Source organism: Delphinapterus leucas, chromosome 4, assembly GCF_059928025.1.
Source record: "Delphinapterus leucas isolate spDelLeu-1000000601 "Yukka" chromosome 4, BTC_Dleu_Yukka2, whole genome shotgun sequence".
NCBI lineage: Eukaryota > Metazoa > Chordata > Mammalia > Artiodactyla > Monodontidae > Delphinapterus > Delphinapterus leucas.
This window is the reverse complement of record NC_143132.1, coordinates 147,603,535-147,625,051: the sequence shown is the minus strand read 5'-3', so window position 1 is coordinate 147,625,051 and position 21,517 is coordinate 147,603,535. Positions and strand designations below refer to the sequence as shown.

Here is a 21,517-nt window from a genome sequence, read left to right as displayed (position 1 = left end):
GAATCACTTTGCTGTACACCTGAAACTAACTCAACATTGTAAATCAGCTATAATCCAATAAAATATTTTAAAATTTAAAAAATTAAAATGAAAAAAAGTAGGGAGTTCCCTGTTTGCCTAGTGGTTAGGATTCTGGGCTTTCATTGCCGTGGCCTGGATTCAATCCCTGGTTGGGGAACTAAGATCCCACAAGCCAAGCAGCACAGCAAAAAAAAAAAAGTAAATAGAAATAAATACAAAATAATGGCAAAAATAAAATAAAGTATTTCTCCAATACAATAACCATATTTCCCCCTGTGGGAAAAATAGAGCAAAATACATTAAATCAGTACTGGCCCCCAAAACCTAAGCTATGATCATCATGAAAACATAGCACCAGCTCCAGGATAAATTGCAAAATCAGTCGTCTTCTACTGCCTCTTTCAGTGTTCTTACTGAACCCTGGGCCAGCTTTCCCCAGGAACAGAGGAGGCTTCAGGTTATTCTCAGTTCTTTAGTAAGTCTAGGCTTCTTCCCCCTTCAGTTTCTGAAAACGTACCCATGTTCCATCATAAACTTCTCTTCCCGAAGGTGTTGGTGACCAGTTCTACCCTCTATCCCTACCTCTGCAGGGCAGAGGCTTTGGGTTTTGAAAACCCCAGAGAAGCAGAAAATCCATGCCAAGAGCAACCTCTGGTAGCGCCATCGCAGACAAGGCAGGTCTCCTGGGGACCATTTCACCTGCACTTATTACCTGTGTGATACTCAGGATGAGCTGTCTTTAGAGATTAGTCTTGGTTCTGGACCAATCCAGCCTCTTTGACTTGAATTGTTCCTCTACCCACACTGCAAAGATACCAGAAATCCAGAACCAGCAGGGCTTTGGGAAAGAGAGTCGGAAATCCTCCGTGGTCCAGAGCCATCCTCCATGGCATCGGCTGACACAGAACCATTGCCTCTGTTGAACCACTATCCTCAGGGCATTTGTCAGTATTGGCTTATACAAGAGACTTGACATCGTTCAACTTTACTGCCTCTTAAAATATAGAACTGGGGACTTCCCTGGTGGTCCAGTGGTTAAGACTTTGCCTCCCAATGCAGGGGATGGGGGTTCGATCCCTGGTGGGTGAGCTAAGATCCCACATGCCTCGAGACCAAAAAACCAAAACATAAAACAGAAGCAATATTGTAACCAATTCAATAAAGACTTTAAAAATGATCCACATCAAAAAAATAAATAAAATACAGAACTCTATTGCCAATATGACTACTTAACTCAATTAGCTATACTGTGAACTCACTCAGCATGAGTGACAACATTGCATGTGGGCTGATGGTTTATTAGTCCAGATGGCAATATTCAGTGAGTGGCAGGTTTTACCCCAACTACCCTCCTCACAGTTGCCCCATAATATGCAGCTACAAAGGCCATATGATCATAAGCCAAGCCTCAGAACTAATGAAAAGATACTTATTTGGCTCTGTTTGCCCAGCTCTGGAAAAAACATCTTATAATAAGCCTAAGATATAAAATTAAAGGTCAAAACTATGTAAGTAAAAGAAGCTTCTGCCCTTTAAGGGAAGAAAAAAATACATGTTAATTTTTGCAGAACTTTCAATTGACTGCGTTTCCAAGGAAACAGTTATCTGAAATGGGTTCATCTCATTTCATATTTATGGCCGGACCTAGGGATACTCCTTTCTTGTTATCCCTTTCTGGTTACACATGATATGCTCATTCTTAACTTTCTTTTGAAGTGATCATTCTATGTTTGAGTCTCATTTCTTCCACAAATAAAGGAAATAAAGGCTTATTCTTACGATGTTTTAAAGTATTTTGCAATATTAAGAATATAAGCCTTTAGGGCTTCCCTGGTGGCGCAGTGGTTGAGAGTCCGCCTGCCGATGCAGGGGACACGGGCTCGTGCCCCGGTCCGGGAAGATCCCACATGCCGCGGAGCGGCTGGGCCCATGAGCCATGGCCGCTGAGCCTGCGCGTCCGGAGCCTGTGCTCCGCAACGGGAGAGGCCACAACAGTGAGAGGCCCGCGTACCACAAAAAAAAAGAAAAAAGAAAAAAAAAGAATATAAGCCTTGAAGAATGAAGAATATTAAGAATAGTGGTGCTCACCACTAAAAAGTAAGAAAATAACACTAATCACTCTGACACAGTTTTCTCAGATGAATCAAAGGCTATTGAGCTTGGCTTCTTGTTTTATTGCAAATTGGCTTACTTTTCAATTTTTGTTCTTCCAGTTTTATCGAGATATAATTGACATACAGCACTGTATAAGTTTAAGGCATAACATTTTGACTTACATACATTGTGAAAGGATGACCACAGTAAGTTTAATGAACATCCATCATCCCTTACAGAGAGAAAATTAAAGAAATAGAAAAAATATTTTTCTTTGTGATGAGAACTCTTAGGATTTGCTCTCCATAACGTACAACAGTGTTAATTATATTTACCATGTTGTACATGACGTCCCTAGTGCTTATTTATCTTATAACTGGAAGTTTATACGTTTTGACCACCTTCATCCAATTCCCTCTCCCCCTTCCCCCCCAACATCCCGCATCTGGTAACAGAAAATCTGATCTGTTTTTCTATGAGTTTTTTGGTTTGTTTTTGAAGTATAATTGACCTACAACACTATGTCAGTTCCTGGTGTACAGCTTAGTGATTCAATATTTGTATACATGTCAAAATGATCACCACCAGATCTGCTTAGTTTTGGGGTTGGTTTCTGGGTTTTTTAATTTTATTTTATTATTTTATTTTATTTATTTTTGGCTGTGTTGGGTCTTCGTTGCTGCACACGGGCTTTAGTTGCCGCAAGCGGGGGCTTCTCTTGTTGCAGAGCCTGGGATCTAGGCACGTGGGCTCAGTAGTTGTGGCTCACGGGCTTAGTTGGTCCGCGGCATGTGGGATCTTCCCGGACCAGGGATGGAACCCACATCTCCTGCATTGGCAGGTAGATTCTTAATCACTGCGCCACCAGGGAAGTCTTGTTTTTCTTTTTTTTTTTAATTAATTAATTAATCTATTATTCATTTTTGGTTGCATTGGGTCTTTGTTGCTCTGCGCAGGCTCTCTCTAGTTATGGCGAGCGGGGGCTACTCTTCATTGCGGTGCGTGGGCCTCTCATTGTGGTGGCTCCTCTTGTTGTGGAGCACGGGCTCTAGGCGCACAGGCTTCAGTAGTTATGGCACATGGGCTCAGTAGTTGTGGCTCGCGGAATCGAGAGCGCAGACTCACTAGTTGTGGCGCACGGGCTTAGTTGCTCCAAGGCCTGGTTTCTGTTTTTAAGCGTTGAATTGGAAAAAGAAAATTGGTGGCAGGAGACCATCATGTCTTCAAGTTTGAGTGAGTTGTGTGTTTTCCTGGAAGATCTGCTAAGGCAAACCTATAAATTCCTTTTTATTTGATTTTAATCTCAGCTTTACCAAAAAGTGGAAGTGGTACAGAGAACTCCCATATACCCTTCACCCCGATTCACCAACTGTTAACATGTTGCCACATCTGTTTTATCATTCTGTGTGTGTGAATACTATGTGTTTCTTTGCATATATACATATTATCATTTTTCAGAACCATTTAAGACTTAAGTTGCAGACATCATGCCCCTTTAAATACTTCAGTGTGTCTCCTGAAAGCAAAGAAATTCTCTTAGAAAACCGTGGTACAATGATCAAAATCGGGAAATTTAACGTTGATGCGTACTATTATCTAACCTATGGACTTTATTTAAATTTCACAAACTGTCACTCCTCACCCCTCTCTCCCCACAGAGGAGAGGTCAAGGCTGAGAACAGGACTGAGAGGGGACGTGTCTCTAGATCCTGACTTCATTCCCGACAGGGCTTTGCCACCGCTGTTCCTTAAACCAGCTTGTTTTCCGGGCCAGGACCAGGCCAGGAGTGTGCCTTTCATTTAGTTTTTGTCTGCCTAGTCTGCTTTAATCTGTTCAAAACCTTTCTTTGCCTTTCATGGCACTTGACATTTGTGAAGAATGCAGGCTGATTATTTTCTAGAATGTCCCTCCGTTTGACTGGTGTTTCCTCATGATTAGAATCAGATTATGCGTGTTGGGCAAAAATACAAAAAGTAAAAATTGTTGTATCACCCGATGTTTGTTCCTATAAAAATTTAAATTTAAGTATGTGATTCAGAAATACTTGCCAGTCTTCCAAACCACCTACATCTTTGTGTGAGTCCTCTTGTGTTTATTTTTCCCTTTTTCTTTTCCATTATGGTTTATTACAGGATATTGAATATCGTTCCCTGCGCTATACGATAGGACCTTTGTGTGTATCCATCCTGTATATAATAGTTTGCATCTGCTAATCCCAGCCTCCCAATCCAACCCTCCCCCAACCCCCTCCCCCTTGGCAACCACCAGTCTGTTCCCTATGCCTGAGTCCTCTTGTGAAGCATCCATTCAGTGTTCTAAGGGTGAATGTCTCCAGAATACAAGTTATTTGTTTCTTTCTAACCGGTGACCTTTTTAAGGTTGGAATGACAGGATGATGCTTACCTGGGGGTCACCTCTCTTTGTACTGGGATAGAAAGCAGATTCTCTGCCGTCTGAAGGCTTTTCTGAGGATAGCAAATAGATGGCTGCCTCTTCGGTCTCTTCTCACGTTTAACTGGACTTTCTTTCCTTTCCACAATTCAAACCATAGTAAATTACAAAACAACTAAGATTGGGGTATATTTTAGGTTAATCTTGATACCTGTAGTGTATTTTTCTAGACTATTTTGACATTCGAAATAGAATGAAGAATTTCGATTCACCAGTTCTAGATCTGGGTCTCAGGGTGCCAGCATGAAGTAGATCCTATTTTTGAAAACGTTTACAAATCCTCCTTTATACCCCTCATCCTTCAAGGCCCAGTTCAAATATCACTTCCTCTGGGATTCTCCACTCACAATGAATCATTTCTTTCTCATGCTGTCATGAAATTTAATTAAAGTACTTCCTGTGCTCTGCTGTATCATATTGTGGCTTTAAACAAGCCTGTTTGATCCTCCAGTGACTCTGATTTTATCTTGATTTACATCAGAAATGTTTTTAGTGTGTTCTCTGTGCCTAGTCCTGTACTGTGTGCTGAGAATAAGAAGTTTGATGAGACACCCTGCTTCCTGCATGGGATTTCCAGATAGAAGTGTTGGAAGAGCTTTGAGTTGAGACCTGAAATGAGCACAACCCTGTTTATGGCCAAGCAATGATGAAAATTCTATTGGCTGGCATTTATCTTAGAGAAAAAAAAGAATCTAACCTACATTGTTTTGGAAATAAGAATTCCGTTTTCTTCCCTGTTCACCTAACACTGGTGGTCAGATACTGTCTTCTGCTTATTGATATGTTCTTTTAGTTGGGTTGCAAACTTCAGAGGAAAATCATGTCTTCCTCCTGTGGTGTATCCTCCATTAAGTCTAGGAAAATAACGTACACAGTATGTTATATAAATAGTATTGATATATAAATGATGTGAACTTATTAATTTTCTGTCTGTTGACAAAAATTTTAATTACCTCAAGCTATTTATTTATAATCTCACATCTAGTTTGTCAAAGCTTTGTTGAGATATATTTTGTGTGTCATAAAATTCCTCTGTTTTAAGTGTACAGTTCCATAATTGTTAGTCTATTTACGGAATTGTGCAACCATGACCACAACCTTATTTTAGAACGTTCCCATCACCCTCAGAGAAACTTTGAGCTGATTTATAGCTACTCTTCATTCCTGGACCCAGCCCCTGGCAACCACTCACCTACCTTCTGTCCGTACGGATTTGCCTTTACTGGACACTGCACAAAAGTGGAATCATACAATAAGACTGACACCTTTCAGTTAACGTACTGTTTTTGAGGTTCATCCAAAATACTGTTGCATGTATCAGTATTTTAATCATTTAAATCATTCTTCATAATCATTCTTCATAATACTTCCAAGTATAAGTGAAGAACTGGAGCCTTTAATGAACAAAGAATACACCCTTTTGAAATTGACATCAATTGTGGCAGCATCTAGATTTTGCATGAGTTGTTCTTCGAGATGAAAAAGGGAAGTAAATGCAAATGACTCAATCACGCACTCATTATTCCTATTATTAGGGAAATTTGTTATAAAATTAATCTCTGATATGTTACTCTAGAATAAAGAAAGTATACTATAGCTGTTAAATGTCGAAACCATTCCATTCAAACAAGCATTCAACTTTTCAAACCAAGTCCATCAGTGTGAATTACAATGAAATAATCATCTTAACACATTAAATTAAGGGGAGATGAATCTACGCACTGTGGGTGATTAAATTAAAGCATACATAAAATAAGCGGCTATGTGATATTCATGCAAAGCATAAATGATATTCATAAAATGTTAAAGGACATTTTTTTCTTCTCAGGATAGAGGGAAGCAAACATATTAATATAAATTTATGAAATAGCATTAAATTAGGCACATCTCTGGAAAAACAGCTAAATCATCACAGTGATTTTAGAATTTGTGTTGAAACACATACTTAGTTGCCCAGAACTTTCAAAACATAAAATGATTCTCTACTTAGAAAAACAGTGTGGGGAAGTGAGACAAGCAAGTTCTAGGATAGCAATTCAAGAGCTGAAATTTCAATACTAACATCTTCCCTTAGTAACTACATCATAGTGAGAAAACCATCTCCTCAGTTTTCCACTCTGTCAAATGAATGGAAATACCTCCCCCACCAGTCTGGTTGTTCGGTTATGAAGACAGCACGCAGTAGATGTTATCACCATCATTTGGCCAGGGCTCTAATTGAATTTATACCAAAACGGAAATTTTATGGTATGTTTTCTAGATTATGATGCCCAAGCTTCTTCAAACTACAGTCAGGAAAGATTTGCTTTTGAATCCGATGCTCATTCATGAAAAAGAGCAGAGATTCCACTGCTGGCTTAGAAAAGGGAAGAATTCAATGCTGATAACCGTGGCCTAAAATATATTTTAAACGCCTTCCTTTTTCTTTTCAATCTCCAGCCTTAAGGGTGCCATTCTGTATTCACTTTTGTGTACATGCATTTGTCCTTTGGTCTGGATGCCGATCTCCTTTCGAATATTATCTCATTCCTTCAAAGCACAAGGAGACTTTATGATTTGTCTTTGGTCTTAGGAAACAGCAGTCAGAATAAAACCCTTGATCTTCATGCTGGGGACTCTTAGATGCCAGACATTGTGCTGGAATGTCCATCATTCATCATCTCTCTTCCATCCATTGGAAATGCTGTGGAAGAGAGGCTTTGACATTGCACAAATGTCTGGGAATTTTGAACGCATGACTCGAAAACTTAAATGGAACAAATCTTGACTTCAGGCTAAAATCATATGATACATTATTTTCCAATATGCGAGAGAGAATTTCATGAACTAAGCATCCATCAAGAAATATTTTGAGCATATAAATGCCCTTGTCTGGCATGGTTAAGTTTCTAGGCCCCTAAAGGAGGACAGTTAACAAGCTGTGAAGAATCACTGCCTGTCGGGTTATTGTAGTCCTACAGTATGGACCCCAATGTAAACTACTGACGGCATAGAGGCAAGGAAACAAGAGGCGTATTTCATATCCACATACCACATTCCAACACGTCATCCTGTTTGCATGGAGAAAATGCATCGTAACTCACCATCTGCAGGATTATAATTTTTAGGTCACTCAGCCATTGTCCACTCCCATCCATTCGTTCCTGTGTTAAGCAATTATTATATGCTTACTGTAAACCCCTAAATTAACTTAAATATCCAGGAGATAAGGCACTATCCCTTTATCTGTAATTTATGCATTGACTTTAAAAGAACAAAGGTAGAAACATACATGTAAATAATTATTTCGGCTATAGTGCATGGAAAGGAAATATTCTTAGTGCGGGCACGGTATTTTGGAAATGAACATGGGGTTTGCAGCCCAAGAAACCTGCGTTGAAATCACCCCTGATCAGCCCTATGACCTTGGGCAAGTACCTAACCTCTCCAGGTCTCGGTTTCCTCATCTCTAAAATAGGAACGATGATATGTACCTGCAAAAGTGTCGTGAGGCTTAAATGATAGCACCTCCATGCAAGGCATTTCACAGGGCTTGGATCACTGTATGGAATAGAGATAAGGTAGGGGAAGGGCACAGGGTGTGACCAAGGCATCGGGAGAGGTGCTATTCAGCAAAACTAGAAATGCCAGAGTTCAGGTTGTCTGGGTGAACGGCAAGAGAGAGGAATAAAAAACAGTCCAGGGCCATGTTATGAAGGACCTCTAAGCCTTTAAACTTTTTCCTGAAAAGTAAGTGATTTCAAGCCAGGATGAGGATGGGAGAGGGAAGAGGTGACATGTTTTCGATTCTCCTGGACAGCCAATCCCCCTGGGATTGAATTGGAAGGTCAGAGTAACATTAAAGACATAGAAACCTGTTGGGTTCGCCGACTTTTCTCTTTTTTTTTTTTTTATTTAATTTATTTTTGCTGTGTTGGATCTTCCTTTCTGCACGAGGGCCTTCTCCAGTTGTGGCAAGCGGGGGCCACTCTTCATCGTGGTGCACGGGCCTCTCACTATCGCGGCCTCTCTTGTTGCGGAGCACAGGCTCCAGACGCACAGGCTCAGCGGCCATGGCTCACGGGCCTAGTTGCTCCGCGGCATGTGGGATCCTCCCAGACCAGGGCTCGAACCCATGTCCCCTGCATTAGCAGGCAGACTCTCAACCACTGCGCCACCAGGGAAGCCCCGACTTTTCTCTTAAAGAGAAGCGGTGGGGAGTTTCCTGAAGACAGTGGCAGCCTGGGCTCGTCCGACCTTTGTGACCAGATGTTGGGGATCACAGATAATAATCTAATATTATCTCAGAGAGAGATGAATAAACTGCAAGGAAACGTATAAGCGGGCAGTTTCTACTAGAACAGATCTGGGTTTGAATCTTGCCTCTTCAAAGAACCAGCTGTGCCACTTTGGACAAATAGATGGACTTTTTTAATCTATTAAAAAAAAAAAACGTGGATAGCCGTGGCTGCCCTGAAGAACCATCATAAGGATTAAATAAGACTCTTAGAGAAGTTCAGTCCCGGTGCGTGGGGTACCGTGGAGGCATCTGGGGAGAGGGTAGGTGGCTGGACACGCAGGCCTGGGGGCCACAATGAAGCACCACCAGTGCACGGGGCAGTAGTCAGAGATGTGGACCTTGATGAGGTCACCTGGTGATTACCGCATGGTTAGAAGGTCCGGGATAAACCAAAGGGAAAGCCGATTTTAAAGGCAGACAGAGGAACAATGTCTTGAAGAAGACTGGAAAGAATTGACCAGAGATGGAGGAGGCGTATGATGTAGAAGTTTCTGGAACACCATCAGCAGGTGTGGCCATGGGGATAAGTGAAAGCAGGTACGATACGACTGAGTCCAGATGAAACAGAGCAGGACGCTATGGCCCTCCTCCCCATGTCCTCAGCCCGCCTTTTGTCTGTGGAAACAATTTAGCCAAGGAATAAGTTTACTCAGAAAAGTGAGAAAATTCAGAAACAAAGGAAGACAGTCAGAGGAGACCAAATAATAATAGTTTAGTCATTAAGCAAAGTCAAGGATCTCTAGTACCTCCTCAAGGGCTATAGGTAATGTTCTGAGCCCTCTCCTGTGAGCTGTCCTGTAGATACTAAAACCCCCATCAGGTGGAAGACGTTAACGACACGATGACCAGGCTGTAGGCATGACATAAGCTGCCACGATTCCGAGAGCTGGCCTCAAGGAAATGGGAACCAACCGACCCTGGAACTAAAGATTAACTATACTTAAAACAATCAAGATGACACTGGTCAGACCACCCCATGGCCAATTTCAAGGTGACCGTCAGAGCTGCCTGTGCTGTTTCTGCATGTAGCCCGCTGCCTCCATCTATAGAAGCTCTTGCCCACTGACTGTCAGTGGTGGGGAGGGGAGTTGGCCTTTGGACAGGAATCCGTGCACGTGCCCGGGTTGCCGGCCTCCAAAATAAAGCAAACTTTCCTTTCCACGAACCTTGCCTCTTTATTGGCTTTTGAGCGGCAAGCAGCCGGACCCTCACTTTTGGTTACACAGAGACCCGGAGATCTTGGAAGTCACGCTCCTTGCAAGAGTCCCGAGTGGCAATGATAAAGTGTGCTACATGCTATTAGGCCCGTAGTGATTGGTCACCAAAACCCAAAGTAGAGGCCGGGAAAGTGGAGCTAGGCTGGCCATACAGAGCACCCGATTTCTCCTGGGTTAATTAGGCCTAAAAGGTTTCAGATCAAGGACAAAGCCAATACACCTGCCGGGGCATCAGGAAACAGAAGCAGAAGAAAGGAGCGCTGAGAATCCAGGGCTCCAGGTGACAGCCAATGAGCCTGGGGAAGTCGGCAGAGAACAAGCTTATGGACCACTGGAGCCTTCCTGGAGGGCAGTGGTTTTCAGACTTCAGCGTGGATCAGAATCCCCAGGAGGGCTTGTCTACACACGCACTGCTGGCCTCACCCCCAGTGCTTGTGTTCAGTGGGTCTGGGGTGGAGCTGGAGAATTTGCATTTCTACGAAGTTCCAGGAGATGGTAAATGCTGCTGCTTCAGGAACCGTATTTTAAGAACCACTGACCTAAGGATTTTGGAGTCTATTTTTTCTTCTTTGTGGAACTTCAAAGGACTGTTTTCTTTAATTCATTCATCCTTATAGATTGGCCTGTTTCATCTAGTAAAAAGCTGCTATAACTGGGCAGGTGGTGTCTTTGGCACAAATGTGTTGGGCAACCATTCCATCTGCATGAAACAAAACATACAACCACCAAACCTTAGACGTGGAAAGAGTGTCCAAGTCAAGAAAGCCACCAGGACTGCCCTAATGAGAGCCTCTATCTCCTTAGGAATCTCCCAGTTCAGTTACTGGGGCTGTTTCCGTCAGCTTGCGCCCCAAGGGTGTCTGGTTCCCCCATCAGCGTTCTCATCGGAGCCGTCTCTTTTCCACTGCACCAGGTCAGAATCCATTCCCTTTGTGCTACGAAACCACGTTGCCACTTTTTCAAGCACATTTTTGTAAAAGCAAATTCTGCTTGGTGACGGAGTGTGCCCAAGAGCCCCCCCTCTCCTTAGTATCCTTCAGTAGAGCCCCCCCACCCCGGGTTAGAACTATGGAAAAGTTTTGATTAATTATTAAAGGAGAAAAATTAGAAAGGAATTCAGAGCACAAGAAGTTTTAAAAGAGAAGGGCTTTGAGTTCTCTTCCTCAAATGCCAAAGCAGACTCCATCCCAAAGCCCAAAGGCTTGTCGTGGCCCCTGAGGATTTGCACTTCATGGGTCCGTCCAGCTTCGTCTGGCCAGTAGTTTTCTTCTTCGGTAGAAACGAAAGAAAAAGACACTCCGCCCTTGGCAGTTTCCCAGGCTCCTCCTCTCTGTCTTTGGTCTGTAATCTGAGCAAAAACGCCATTCTTCCAGGTGACACATCCATACTAACGTTATCTCCTGCTTATCTTCAACAGAACAGACTTCGGTGTTTCTCAAAGTATATTTCAAGGGACACTGGTAACTAGCATTACACGATACACAGGGTTCTAGTATTGGGTGTGTTCAGGAAATGCTGAGTTATACAGAGTCATAACAAAGTTCAACCATTTTCTTTGGTGAATCTCCAAGAGAAGGATATACGATTTCCCAAACTCACTTGACCACAGAACCTCTTTGAACTGCTTTTCCTTCAAGGCATCTCTTGGAACTGATATTTTGGACCACTTTGGGAACACCATCTGCGTGTTAATCCAGCAGCCACGGTGTTCATTTAATAAGGATCACAGAAGTACAGTAACCAAGGGGAGAGTGATTCACGCCAATGAACACATCTAGAACTGAGGAAGTAAAAAGTTCCAAAATGGTTAGTTTGACATGATCCTATCGACTCAAGGTCTTATATAATGGAGTAGAAGTTCTGAGGAGGGAGAGTCAATGCCCAGGCCTGGGTCAAATCCCCCTAATTCCTTCCCTCCCTCCAAGGCAGTTCTTTTAAGCCTAAAGCACTAGAGTCGGTTGGGAAACTAAAGGCCCCAGCTGGCATAGGAGGCCTGATACATGCGAAGCAGCAGTGGGTTCTGGTCCCAATAACTACCGCCTACTGTGTGACAAAAGTCACTTTCTCCTTCTGGGACTTCGTTTCCTCAAAAGTCAAATAAAATACACATGGAAATACAAAGCTCAGAAGTTCTAGTTGCAGTTTCCTAGGATCCTGTATAATCCTCTGTATAAGCCTCCATCATTTCCCAGCTGTCTTGGGGAGCGGGGGGGGGGCACTTGAAGATAGAGTGGTCCCAAAGTGCCCAGTGCTTGCCCTGCTCTCATCTCCGGAGTTGAACTAACTTGGAATCTTTTTTAAACAGGAACAAGTCAGGGAACTCCCTGGTGGTCCAGCGGTTGAGACTCGGTGCTTTCACTGCTGGGGCCTGGGTTCGATCCCTGGTCGGGGAACTAAGATCCCACAAGCTGAGGGATGAGGCCGAAACAAAATAAAAGGAAAAATAAATAAATAAAAACGTAGAAATTTTTTTTTAATTAATAAAAAACCAATAATTTATTTGTTTAAAAAAAAAAAGAGGGACAAGTCAGAAGATTCCACACATCAAAAGACGAACAGTGCACACTCAACAAGTTATTCCGCACCCCTTTCATTTCCCCCCGCTAATATGTCCCCTAACATTTAGCTACGCTTTCAGCACTCAAATGGTGAGACCTAGATGCTCCCCCCCCCTTATATCTACAAAGGGATCTTTCCTCAATCTGAGTGGCTCCTTCAGAGGGCAGGCGATGTTTCTACTCGTTTTACAACCTCTCTTGGAGCAGAGATGTTTGGCAGTGATGACACCCATTCCTAATTCCAAACCTCCATGAAGGTAGGTTTCATAAACAGGTCTGTCTCTAGTGGCAAAACATAACAGAGCAAACTGGCTCAACGCGAGACAGACAGATGTCTCATTGGAAATTTCCAAGCCTAAGAGAGTCCATTTATTGCAACATGTCAACTTGTATCTTGTTTTTTTAAAAATGCACAGAGCTTTGGGTGTGCTGAGGGTCCTCCACCTTTTTTCTGAGAGGTTGAACAACTGCTGTCACATAGGTGATGAGTGGCAGGGGCCTTCTGCCTGTGATGGAGTCAAGAGGCCCCTGAAACGCAGAGAAAGTGATATGGAAGCTAAATCCTGAAGGACGAGAAGGGCCCTGACCTGAAGAGAGCCGAACAGGGAGGCATTTCAGACAGAGAAGAGGACGTGCAGTGAGTGCCCCTGAGTCACGCAAGAGCAGGGCTGCTTGAGGAGCGGCAGGCACAACGTTTGGGCTGAAGTCAAGTGTATGAGAGGAAGCCAGGGCGGGGAAGGGGTTGACGGCAGGTGGAGAAGGGACACTTTCTGGTGAAGAGTTTGAATTTTATTCTAAATGCAGTGAAAAGCCACTGAAGATTTTAAGCAGGGAAGCGACATGATCGGGTGTGCTGTTTTTCAAACACAACTGGTTGCTGTATCAAGAAAGAATTACCGGGCTTCCCTGGTGGCGCAGCGGTTGAGAGTCCACCTGCCGATGCAGCGGACACGGGTTCGTGCCCCGGTCCGGAAGGATCCCACATGCTGTGGAGCGGCTGGGCCCGTAAGCCGTGGCCGCTGAGCCTGCGCATCCGGAGCCTGTGCTCCGCTGCAGGAGAGGCCACAGCAGTGAGAGGCCCGCGTACCACAAAAAAAAAAAAGAAAGAAAGAATTACCATGGGGCAAGTCCCATTAGGAGGCCGTCTGGGGAGTCCAGTGAAGAGGTGGTGACAGCTTGGTCTAGGGCGATGGCAGTTGGGACAGGGAAGTGGTTGGATTAAAAATATATTTTGGAGGAAGAACCAATGAGCTTGCTAATGGATTGGCTGTAGGTAGGAAGAGAAAGTGAGGGTCCAGGAGGGCTCCAAGGTTTTTGGCTAAAGCCCCCAGGTGGTGGTGGTCCTGAGATGGGAGAACCGCAGGAGGAACTGGTGTTAGAAAGCATGGAGTTGGAGATGTCCACTTGTTGCAAAGATGAGTGTCAGTGGACAGTGGGACATGATTCAGGACATAAGATTTTAGAGAAGACATTTGGGCTAGAGATACACATTGGGACTGTCTTCCGCATTTAACTATTATTCAAAAAGGACAAGAAAACAGACTCACAGACATAGAAAACAAACCTACGGCTACCAAAGGGTGGGGAGCGATAAATTAGGAGTTTGGGGTTAACATATAACACACTACTGTATATAAAATACATAATCAACAAGAATCTACAGTATAGCATAGGGAACTATATTCAATATTTTGTAATAACCTATAAGGGAAAAGAATCTGGAAAAGGATACATCTGCATGTATAACTGCATCACTTTGTTGTACACCTGCAACTAACACAGCATTGTCAATCAACTATACTTCAATAAGAATTTTAAAATAAATAAACTTTTTAAAAATAAACTTATGAGACAGGATGAGATCACTTAGAGCAGAGACGGCAAACTTTCTCTGTAAAGAGCCACATACTAAATATTTTCAGCAGGCCACATGGTCTCAGTCACAAGGACTCCACTCTGCCATTGTAGCACGTAGTAGATTTAGAACCAGACAAGATGTAAACAAATGAGCATGGCTGGGTTCCAATAAAACTTTATTTACAAAACAGGGACAGGGCCATACTTGGCCTGCAGACCAAAGCTTACTGACTCCTGACCTAGTGAAAATGTAGACTGAGAAGAGAATATATTCCAAGACAGAGCTAAATATACTATGTGTGCATAATTACATCACTTACTACACCAGTCACCGTTCTAAGTGCTTTACTTATATTTAACTCACTTAATCTTTACAATAACCAATGAGGTGGGCACTGTTATTTCTGTCTTACAAATGAAAAAACTATGAGCTAAATAAAAAGTTGATTTCTCCTTCTTGAGGAAAAAAAAACCAAAACCAAAACCAAGAGGTTAGCTGTTTAGGCTAGTGTGACAATCCTGTGGACCTCAGCAACCTAACCTCCTTCCAGCTCATTCTTCTGCCAGCTCTAGAGTATGACTCTCATCCTCGTGGACCAAAATAGTGGCTGGGGCTCCAGCCATCCCATATACATTGCAGGTAGCAGGAAGAAGTAACAAAGGAAAAGAAGCAAAAGGCATGCACCAGTTGTCAATTTAAATTGTCTTTTTAAGTTCCCTGGAATCTGTCTTACAATATTTCTTCTATTACATCTCATTGGCCAGAAGTTAGTCACACAGACACCCCCAGGTGCAAGGGAGACCGAGAAACAAGGGCCATGTGCCTGAATAACATTTAGAGGTTCTATTACTAAAGCAGAGGAAGAACAATCACTAGAGTAGACGCTAGAAGTCTCTCGTATCTCTACCTCCACTGCTGAAGTCCTACGTACTCTCCAAATGCCAGCTCACAGGTCACCCTTCTGCAAAGCCATCCCCAGCTCCCAAGGCAGAATCTTCCTGTGTTCCCATGTCATGGTCATCACGCTTCCTTGGATTTAGTTCGTCCTGGTGGGTCTCCTTGACCCATTTCCTCTAATTGACCAGATGACTCAAGGGCAGTGAGGCCAGATTGATATATGGAAGGTAAACTTTGAAAAACAAAAGGAAATAGGCAGTGAAGCTGCAACGGAAGAAAAAGGAGTGTCTCAGGACGCCCTGGTATCTGGTGAGGGGCTGGGCTTGGACGCCCAGCAGAACAGTAGCTCTCCAAGTTCACTGCCTGTGAAATAACCTGGGGAACTTGAAAAAGTCCTCACACTCAGGTTCCACCCCCATATCGATTAAATCAGAATCTCTGAGGGCGACCCCTAGGCACTGGTGTTTTTAAAGTTTGTGGGTGATTCCAATGTGCAGCCTTATTTGAGAATCAACACAGTTGAAAATAGAAGAAGAGAGAGAAACAATTCTCCTCCTTCAGAGACTTTGAGGGTTTGTTGTTTATCTACCAACTTCCCCAGCAAGATCGTTAGTCTTATCTTTTTAGGTTATTTCCTTCCCGCCAAGGACAAAGGTGTATTTAGATAATAAATTATTATTGATTGAAGCACTTCTTTCTTTTTTTTAATTTATGTTATTTTATTTATTTCTATTTTTGGCTGCATTGGGTCTTCGTTGCTGCACGCGGGCGAGCCGGGGGCTACTCTTCGTCATGGTGTGCAGGCTTCTTATTGCGGTGGCTTCTTTTGTTGCGGAGCACGGGCTCTAGGTGTGTGGGCTTCAGTAGTTGTGGCACATGGACTCAGCAGTTGTGGCTCGTGGGTTCTAGAGCTCAGGCTCAGTAGTTGTGGCACACAGGCTTAGTTACTCTGCGGCATGTGGGATCTTCCCGGACCAGGGCTCGAACCCGTGTCCCATGCATTGGCAGGAGGATTCTTAACCACTGCGCCACCAGGGAAGTCCTAATTAGAAGCACTTCTAATGAGAATTGTGAAAGCCCTCCTGAGTTTATTTCAGTTAGTTTGATGCCCTTTGGGTCAAATAACTCGTTAGCTTCTCTCTCAGTAACTAAATTAGGGTCATCAGCCAGAGATATAAGAAAACAGTCTTACTGAAACTCACCTCGGTTGTGACATATGATGTGTTTAAATTGCTTTATTGGTTTCACAAAGAAGCAGGCCAGACCGTTCGTGAGTGGCCGCACTGGGATTGCCTCCGTCAGGGTGTGTGAGGGGCCGTATTTCAACTTGAACTTCATTTCCAGCTAACAGTCATCAGAGTCTCACACGTTTACTCTTAAGAGTAACCCCACTTGGTACAAGAAGAGTGCATTTCAGAAAGTTTGGTTCTGTTTTTTCCAAAAGATAAAAGTGAGTGAGGAAGTGGGTTCTCTTAAACGTGTTTTGAAACTTTTTTCCTATTCAAAGATTTCTGGGAGAATTCAGGATTGTTTTAATTCAATCAAAATTCTCTTGACTCTCAGGGGTCTTCCAAATGTTTAGTGAAAATTGAGAGAGGCAAAAAGAGTTTTGCAGGGGTTGTTCTGTCTTTCTTCGCTGCAGTATGTAGATCCAGTTCTGGGACAGAAGAAAGCTCCGATTTTTCAAGCAATTTCGGAAAATTGTTTTGAAGTGTTCCTTTGTAATGAAATTTGAGATTCTGGCTTGAGTTGGTACCGTTACTGGTGAAAAGCAAAAAATGGCTTGGATTTGTGCCTGCAGTGAAACAGAAAGGGAGCCAGGAAATTCACTGGGCAAAACTGCAAAATTGGATGGATGTGACACGCAGCATCTAACCAGAAAAAGAGGCCTTGGAACATATGTGTTTGCCAGGAAAGAAAACTGCTTTATTGAAAGGTTAATTTTCAGATTAGTTTTGGGAAATTTGAGATAAATAAATGAGATCAGACAAAAAACATAAGGCCTGGATCCTTTTTCCTGGGGTTTTCAGAAAATAGTCATTGCTTCCAGTGAAATGTTTTGACATATTCAGTAGGGAGAAAATGTTAATTGTAATGTTATGTGTATGTGTTCTTAAAAACACTTGCGAATAAATCTTTTATTTGTTTTAAGGGTAACCAGAGAGTAAAAACACTGTTAAAGTGTTAGCTGTGTTCTTCATTCCTTATGGTAAATTTTATGCCTTCTAGGATGTTGCAGTTCATTTTCAGGGTTCAAATGTACCAATTTGGAGACCATTCCTTTCCTTGTTTTATAGCTCAGTTGCAGTTTTTCGAGGAGTCTTATGACTAAACATCCACCCAGGGGTCTGCCTGGGTTTAGTCCCTCATCTTGTCTCATCTGTTGCTTGTTCTCTAATTCTTAACCTTCTTCCCTTGAATCCGTGGCTCCTTTATAAAATCATCAGCACTGACAGACTCACGACAATGGTCCACTTGACTCTGTGTTGAAAACACCCGCTATTAAGCTGCTTGGTGGCAGGGACCGTGACTGACTTTCTGAATCGCCACCTCTGCTCCCACCACCTCCCTGCTTTGCACTGAACAGATGCCCTATAGATGTTTGTTGAATGGCTGTGATACCCTCCTTGCTCCGGTCCTATGTGCCTGCCCAGAATTGTGTGTTGCAATTGACTGGAGCTTTGTGTCCAAAGCGGAGGTATCACTCTTGAATATTACAACATCACCTTGTCTGTGGTCCCTTAGGAAGGAAATACCAAGAGGTATTTCACAGGAACCCAAATGTACATGTTACCTCCCTAGGCCAACCCTGCCAACTAAGTCTCCAGAAGAAAGAGAAAGAACCTCCAGCTTCAAAGAAAGCAGCTTCTGGGACTTCCCTGGTGGTCCAGCGGTTAAGACTCCACGCTCCCAATTCAGGGGGCCCAGGTTCGATCTGTGCACAGGGAACTAGATCCCCCGTGCTACAACTAAGACCTGGCACAGTCAAATAAATAAATAAATAAATAAATATATATATATATATATATTTTTTTTTTAATTCCTTAATTTAAAAAAAAGGAAAGAAAGAAAAGAAAGCAGTGCCCACCCTTCCTGAATCATGATCTAGAACATACATGCTCACCATCATCTACATGGAGAAAACACCACTGGTCATCCTAGCAAGCTTTTAAGCTCTAACTTGGTATTTGTTCGCATCTTATATGGTGATTCTCCTAGAAAATGCTTTTCCCTTTTGGATCACTATCTTTAAATGTCAAGTGCGTGAATACCACTTAAATCACAATTAAGCTCGAAGATCATCTCAAAAGCAGAATTGAATGGGAATAAAATGATAGTTGTATGATCTGAAAAAGGATGGATATATGTATATGTACAACTGAATCACTTTGCTGTACGCCTGAAACTAACACAACATTGTAAGTCAACTATACTCCAATATAAAATAAAAATTAAATTTAAAAAAAGAGAAAGAGGTAGCATACTATAAACAAAAAAAAATTATAGTTGCATAGTTTCCACAGACGACTGTTAAGAATGCTGTTACATTCTTAACTAACACAACATTGTAAGTCAACTATACTCCAATATAAAATAAAAATTAAATTTAAAAAAAAGGGGAAAGAGGTAGCGTACTATAAAAAAAAAAGAAAAAGATAGTTGCACACAGTTTCCACAGACGACTGTTAAGAATGCTGTTACCCACAATCAGAACAGGAATACTGCTCTCACAGAGGGGTGCTCTGGGGTGCTCTGCATTTAGGGTGTCGGCACACACTCCCCCCTCATGCACTTACAAACACAACCAAGACAGAATGAGCAAAGTGAAGTTAACTGGAGGTTTCATGTCGATTAGGCTAACGATGTAGAAAATCACCAGGAGCCAGGAGCAGAAGAGAACTTACAAGCACCAGCGATATTTTCAGACGTGGCCTCCGTGGCGTGTTTTCAAAACTCGTGGGCCCTGTGTGTCATTAGGAAGATGGTTGGATCCTGCTTGAAAAGCCCGTCGGTAACATTCGACAACAGATGTAACCTCTAACGTTTGTGTGAACTAGATTAATGTTCTGGAGTCAGTCATCAGGCTCGTTACTACTGGATTTTCTCTGGTCCGTGCTAATAAACTAGATTATTGATTTTCGGATTTTCTGTGTATCCAAGGATAGTCTCTAAGATGTCTTTATAATGTTTCATGCTTCAGTTGTCAACCAAAATGACATAACAGTGAGTAGTCATTTTCTAATCACGTTGAAAGAGGTTCAAAAACAGCATATAAAATGGATCTTCCCAGCCTCGGAGCCACAGAAGCATCGTCGCTGTCACTCCTCGGGCTGGGTGGAGGTCACCCCTACCTGCCTGCCATCTTCCCCAGGAATTAGCTGAATTCACAGCTGAAGACCTCTGATAGTCAGAGATCTGCTTTCCAATATGTTTGAATGGCAGGACAGCTCCAAAGACACCTCCACCTAAATAGGATTTTAGCACATCAGGTGCTATTGCAAAGCACAGCAGGCTGGGTTGCCGGGTGGTGGGTGGTGTTTATTCATCTTCTCTTCTCCTTTCATGTGTATGGATGGACGATGCTCGCCGTATATGCCCAGCCCTCGGGGTGTACGGGCTGGGGATCTCATGCCTAGAGTGTGTGTATATGTAAAGTAGAAACGGAACCCGGGCAACAAAATGAACTTCTGTGTGCAAGAACGCTATGAATTACACCCAGCTGCCGGTAGCCACTGCTACATGCAGGCCACTGATTATTACGCGTGTTTCAAAGACAGTCCAGGTTACAGTGGTTGCAACGCTCAGGCTGTGCCCGGTAACAACATATATATGGAACAGGCCTGGGCAGTGAATCAGCCTTATACCTGTAGTTACCCTGGAAACGTGCAGAAAAGCAAGGACTCTGACTTGGACATGGCCCTGAATCAATACAGCCAACCTGAATATTTCACCGAAGAAAAGCCTACTTTTTCTCAACTGCAGTCGCCATCGTACTCTCAGAAAAAAGGTAGGGACCATCTTACTTCTATTTGATCCAAGTTTCCGTGTTTGTCTCTGGGGTGTTTGAAAGGGACACTTTGCATCCGCTTCGTCAAATCTTCGACTTCGAACGGTGAATGTTTGAAATTAAAAATAGCAGGAAAGAGAGGTTGCTAAGTGATCGAAAGGGGTCCTTGAACGACAGAGATTTCCGAGCACTTTTTTCTTCCTATATGAAAGCTGGATGGAGTTGGTTTTTGAGGCTGTGTGTATGTTACCTCTAAAGCGTGGGTGCGCACGCGCGTGTGGATATATACTGCCCCTAGGGAATACTGTCAGCTTCTTTGCTAAAGAAAATACGTAAAGGCTTCCCCTTGGTGGACAGGCACTGTGGCATTTGAAGTGGGATCATTCTCCTCGGCTGGGGTTCAGATTTTAAAACTCATTTGACTTTTTCTTGGCACTTCATAGTAAAAGTTTATTTTAGGTAACTAGTAAAATATTTCCGTGATTTTTTTTGACAGTACTATAATGTTGATATGTTGGGATTTGTAAATGTTCTTTTTAATATATTTACTTACCCATGTAAACTGTAAGGAATCTACTTGTAATCATAACAAGCTGTAAGAATATAAAACTCATAAAGAAACTGATACACTTTATCTTGCCATTGTGTCCCTAAAGTTGGACATGTCTGCAATCATGTCAAATGAACTCTGTACGAAACAAAGTGATATAGCCTTCAGAATATCCAATATTCATACAAGTGCAACATCCGCTTCTTTTAATAGACACTGTGGCTTTCCAATGCTGTTTAATTTTCTATCAGTAGAATCTGTCTCGTATTAGCAAAAACTAAAATAAAAGAGGCAAACTGGCAGTACTCAAGGAACTTAATAGCAGCTGCCAGATAGAAATGCTTTTGAAAATAGCTTAAATTCTAGTGCAAATATCCCAGAAACTCATTTTTTCTGTGAACAATCCACTGGATATCACAGAGGAAACCACATGTACAGGTTTCCATAATTTGCAAGAATATAATGCCCTCTGATCTTCAAAGATGAATTTCTCTATGAAATTATCTTAAAACATAATGTTGTTTGATTGTGACTCCTATAAAAATTATCATTTGCTTTTCTTAATGCGACTCCACAATTAAAA

At 42.6% G+C, this 21,517-nt stretch overlaps 1 protein-coding gene across 21 annotated transcripts in view; it reads left to right on the top strand.

The window, feature by feature from the left end:
- THRB (thyroid hormone receptor beta) overlaps positions 1-21,517 on the top strand; it is a 397,985-nt gene that overhangs the window by 336,179 nt on the left and 40,289 nt on the right. The window contains exon 1 of one of the 21 annotated variants that reach the window (XM_022554676.3): positions 20,033-20,384. The exons of the other annotated variants lie outside the window; for them this stretch is intronic. Within the exon in view, the coding sequence (XP_022410384.1) occupies positions 20,057-20,384 (328 nt within the window). The 5' untranslated portion in view covers positions 20,033-20,056. Of the gene's footprint in view, positions 1-20,032; positions 20,385-21,517 lie in introns of those variants that run through there. 21 annotated transcript variants of the gene reach the window in all.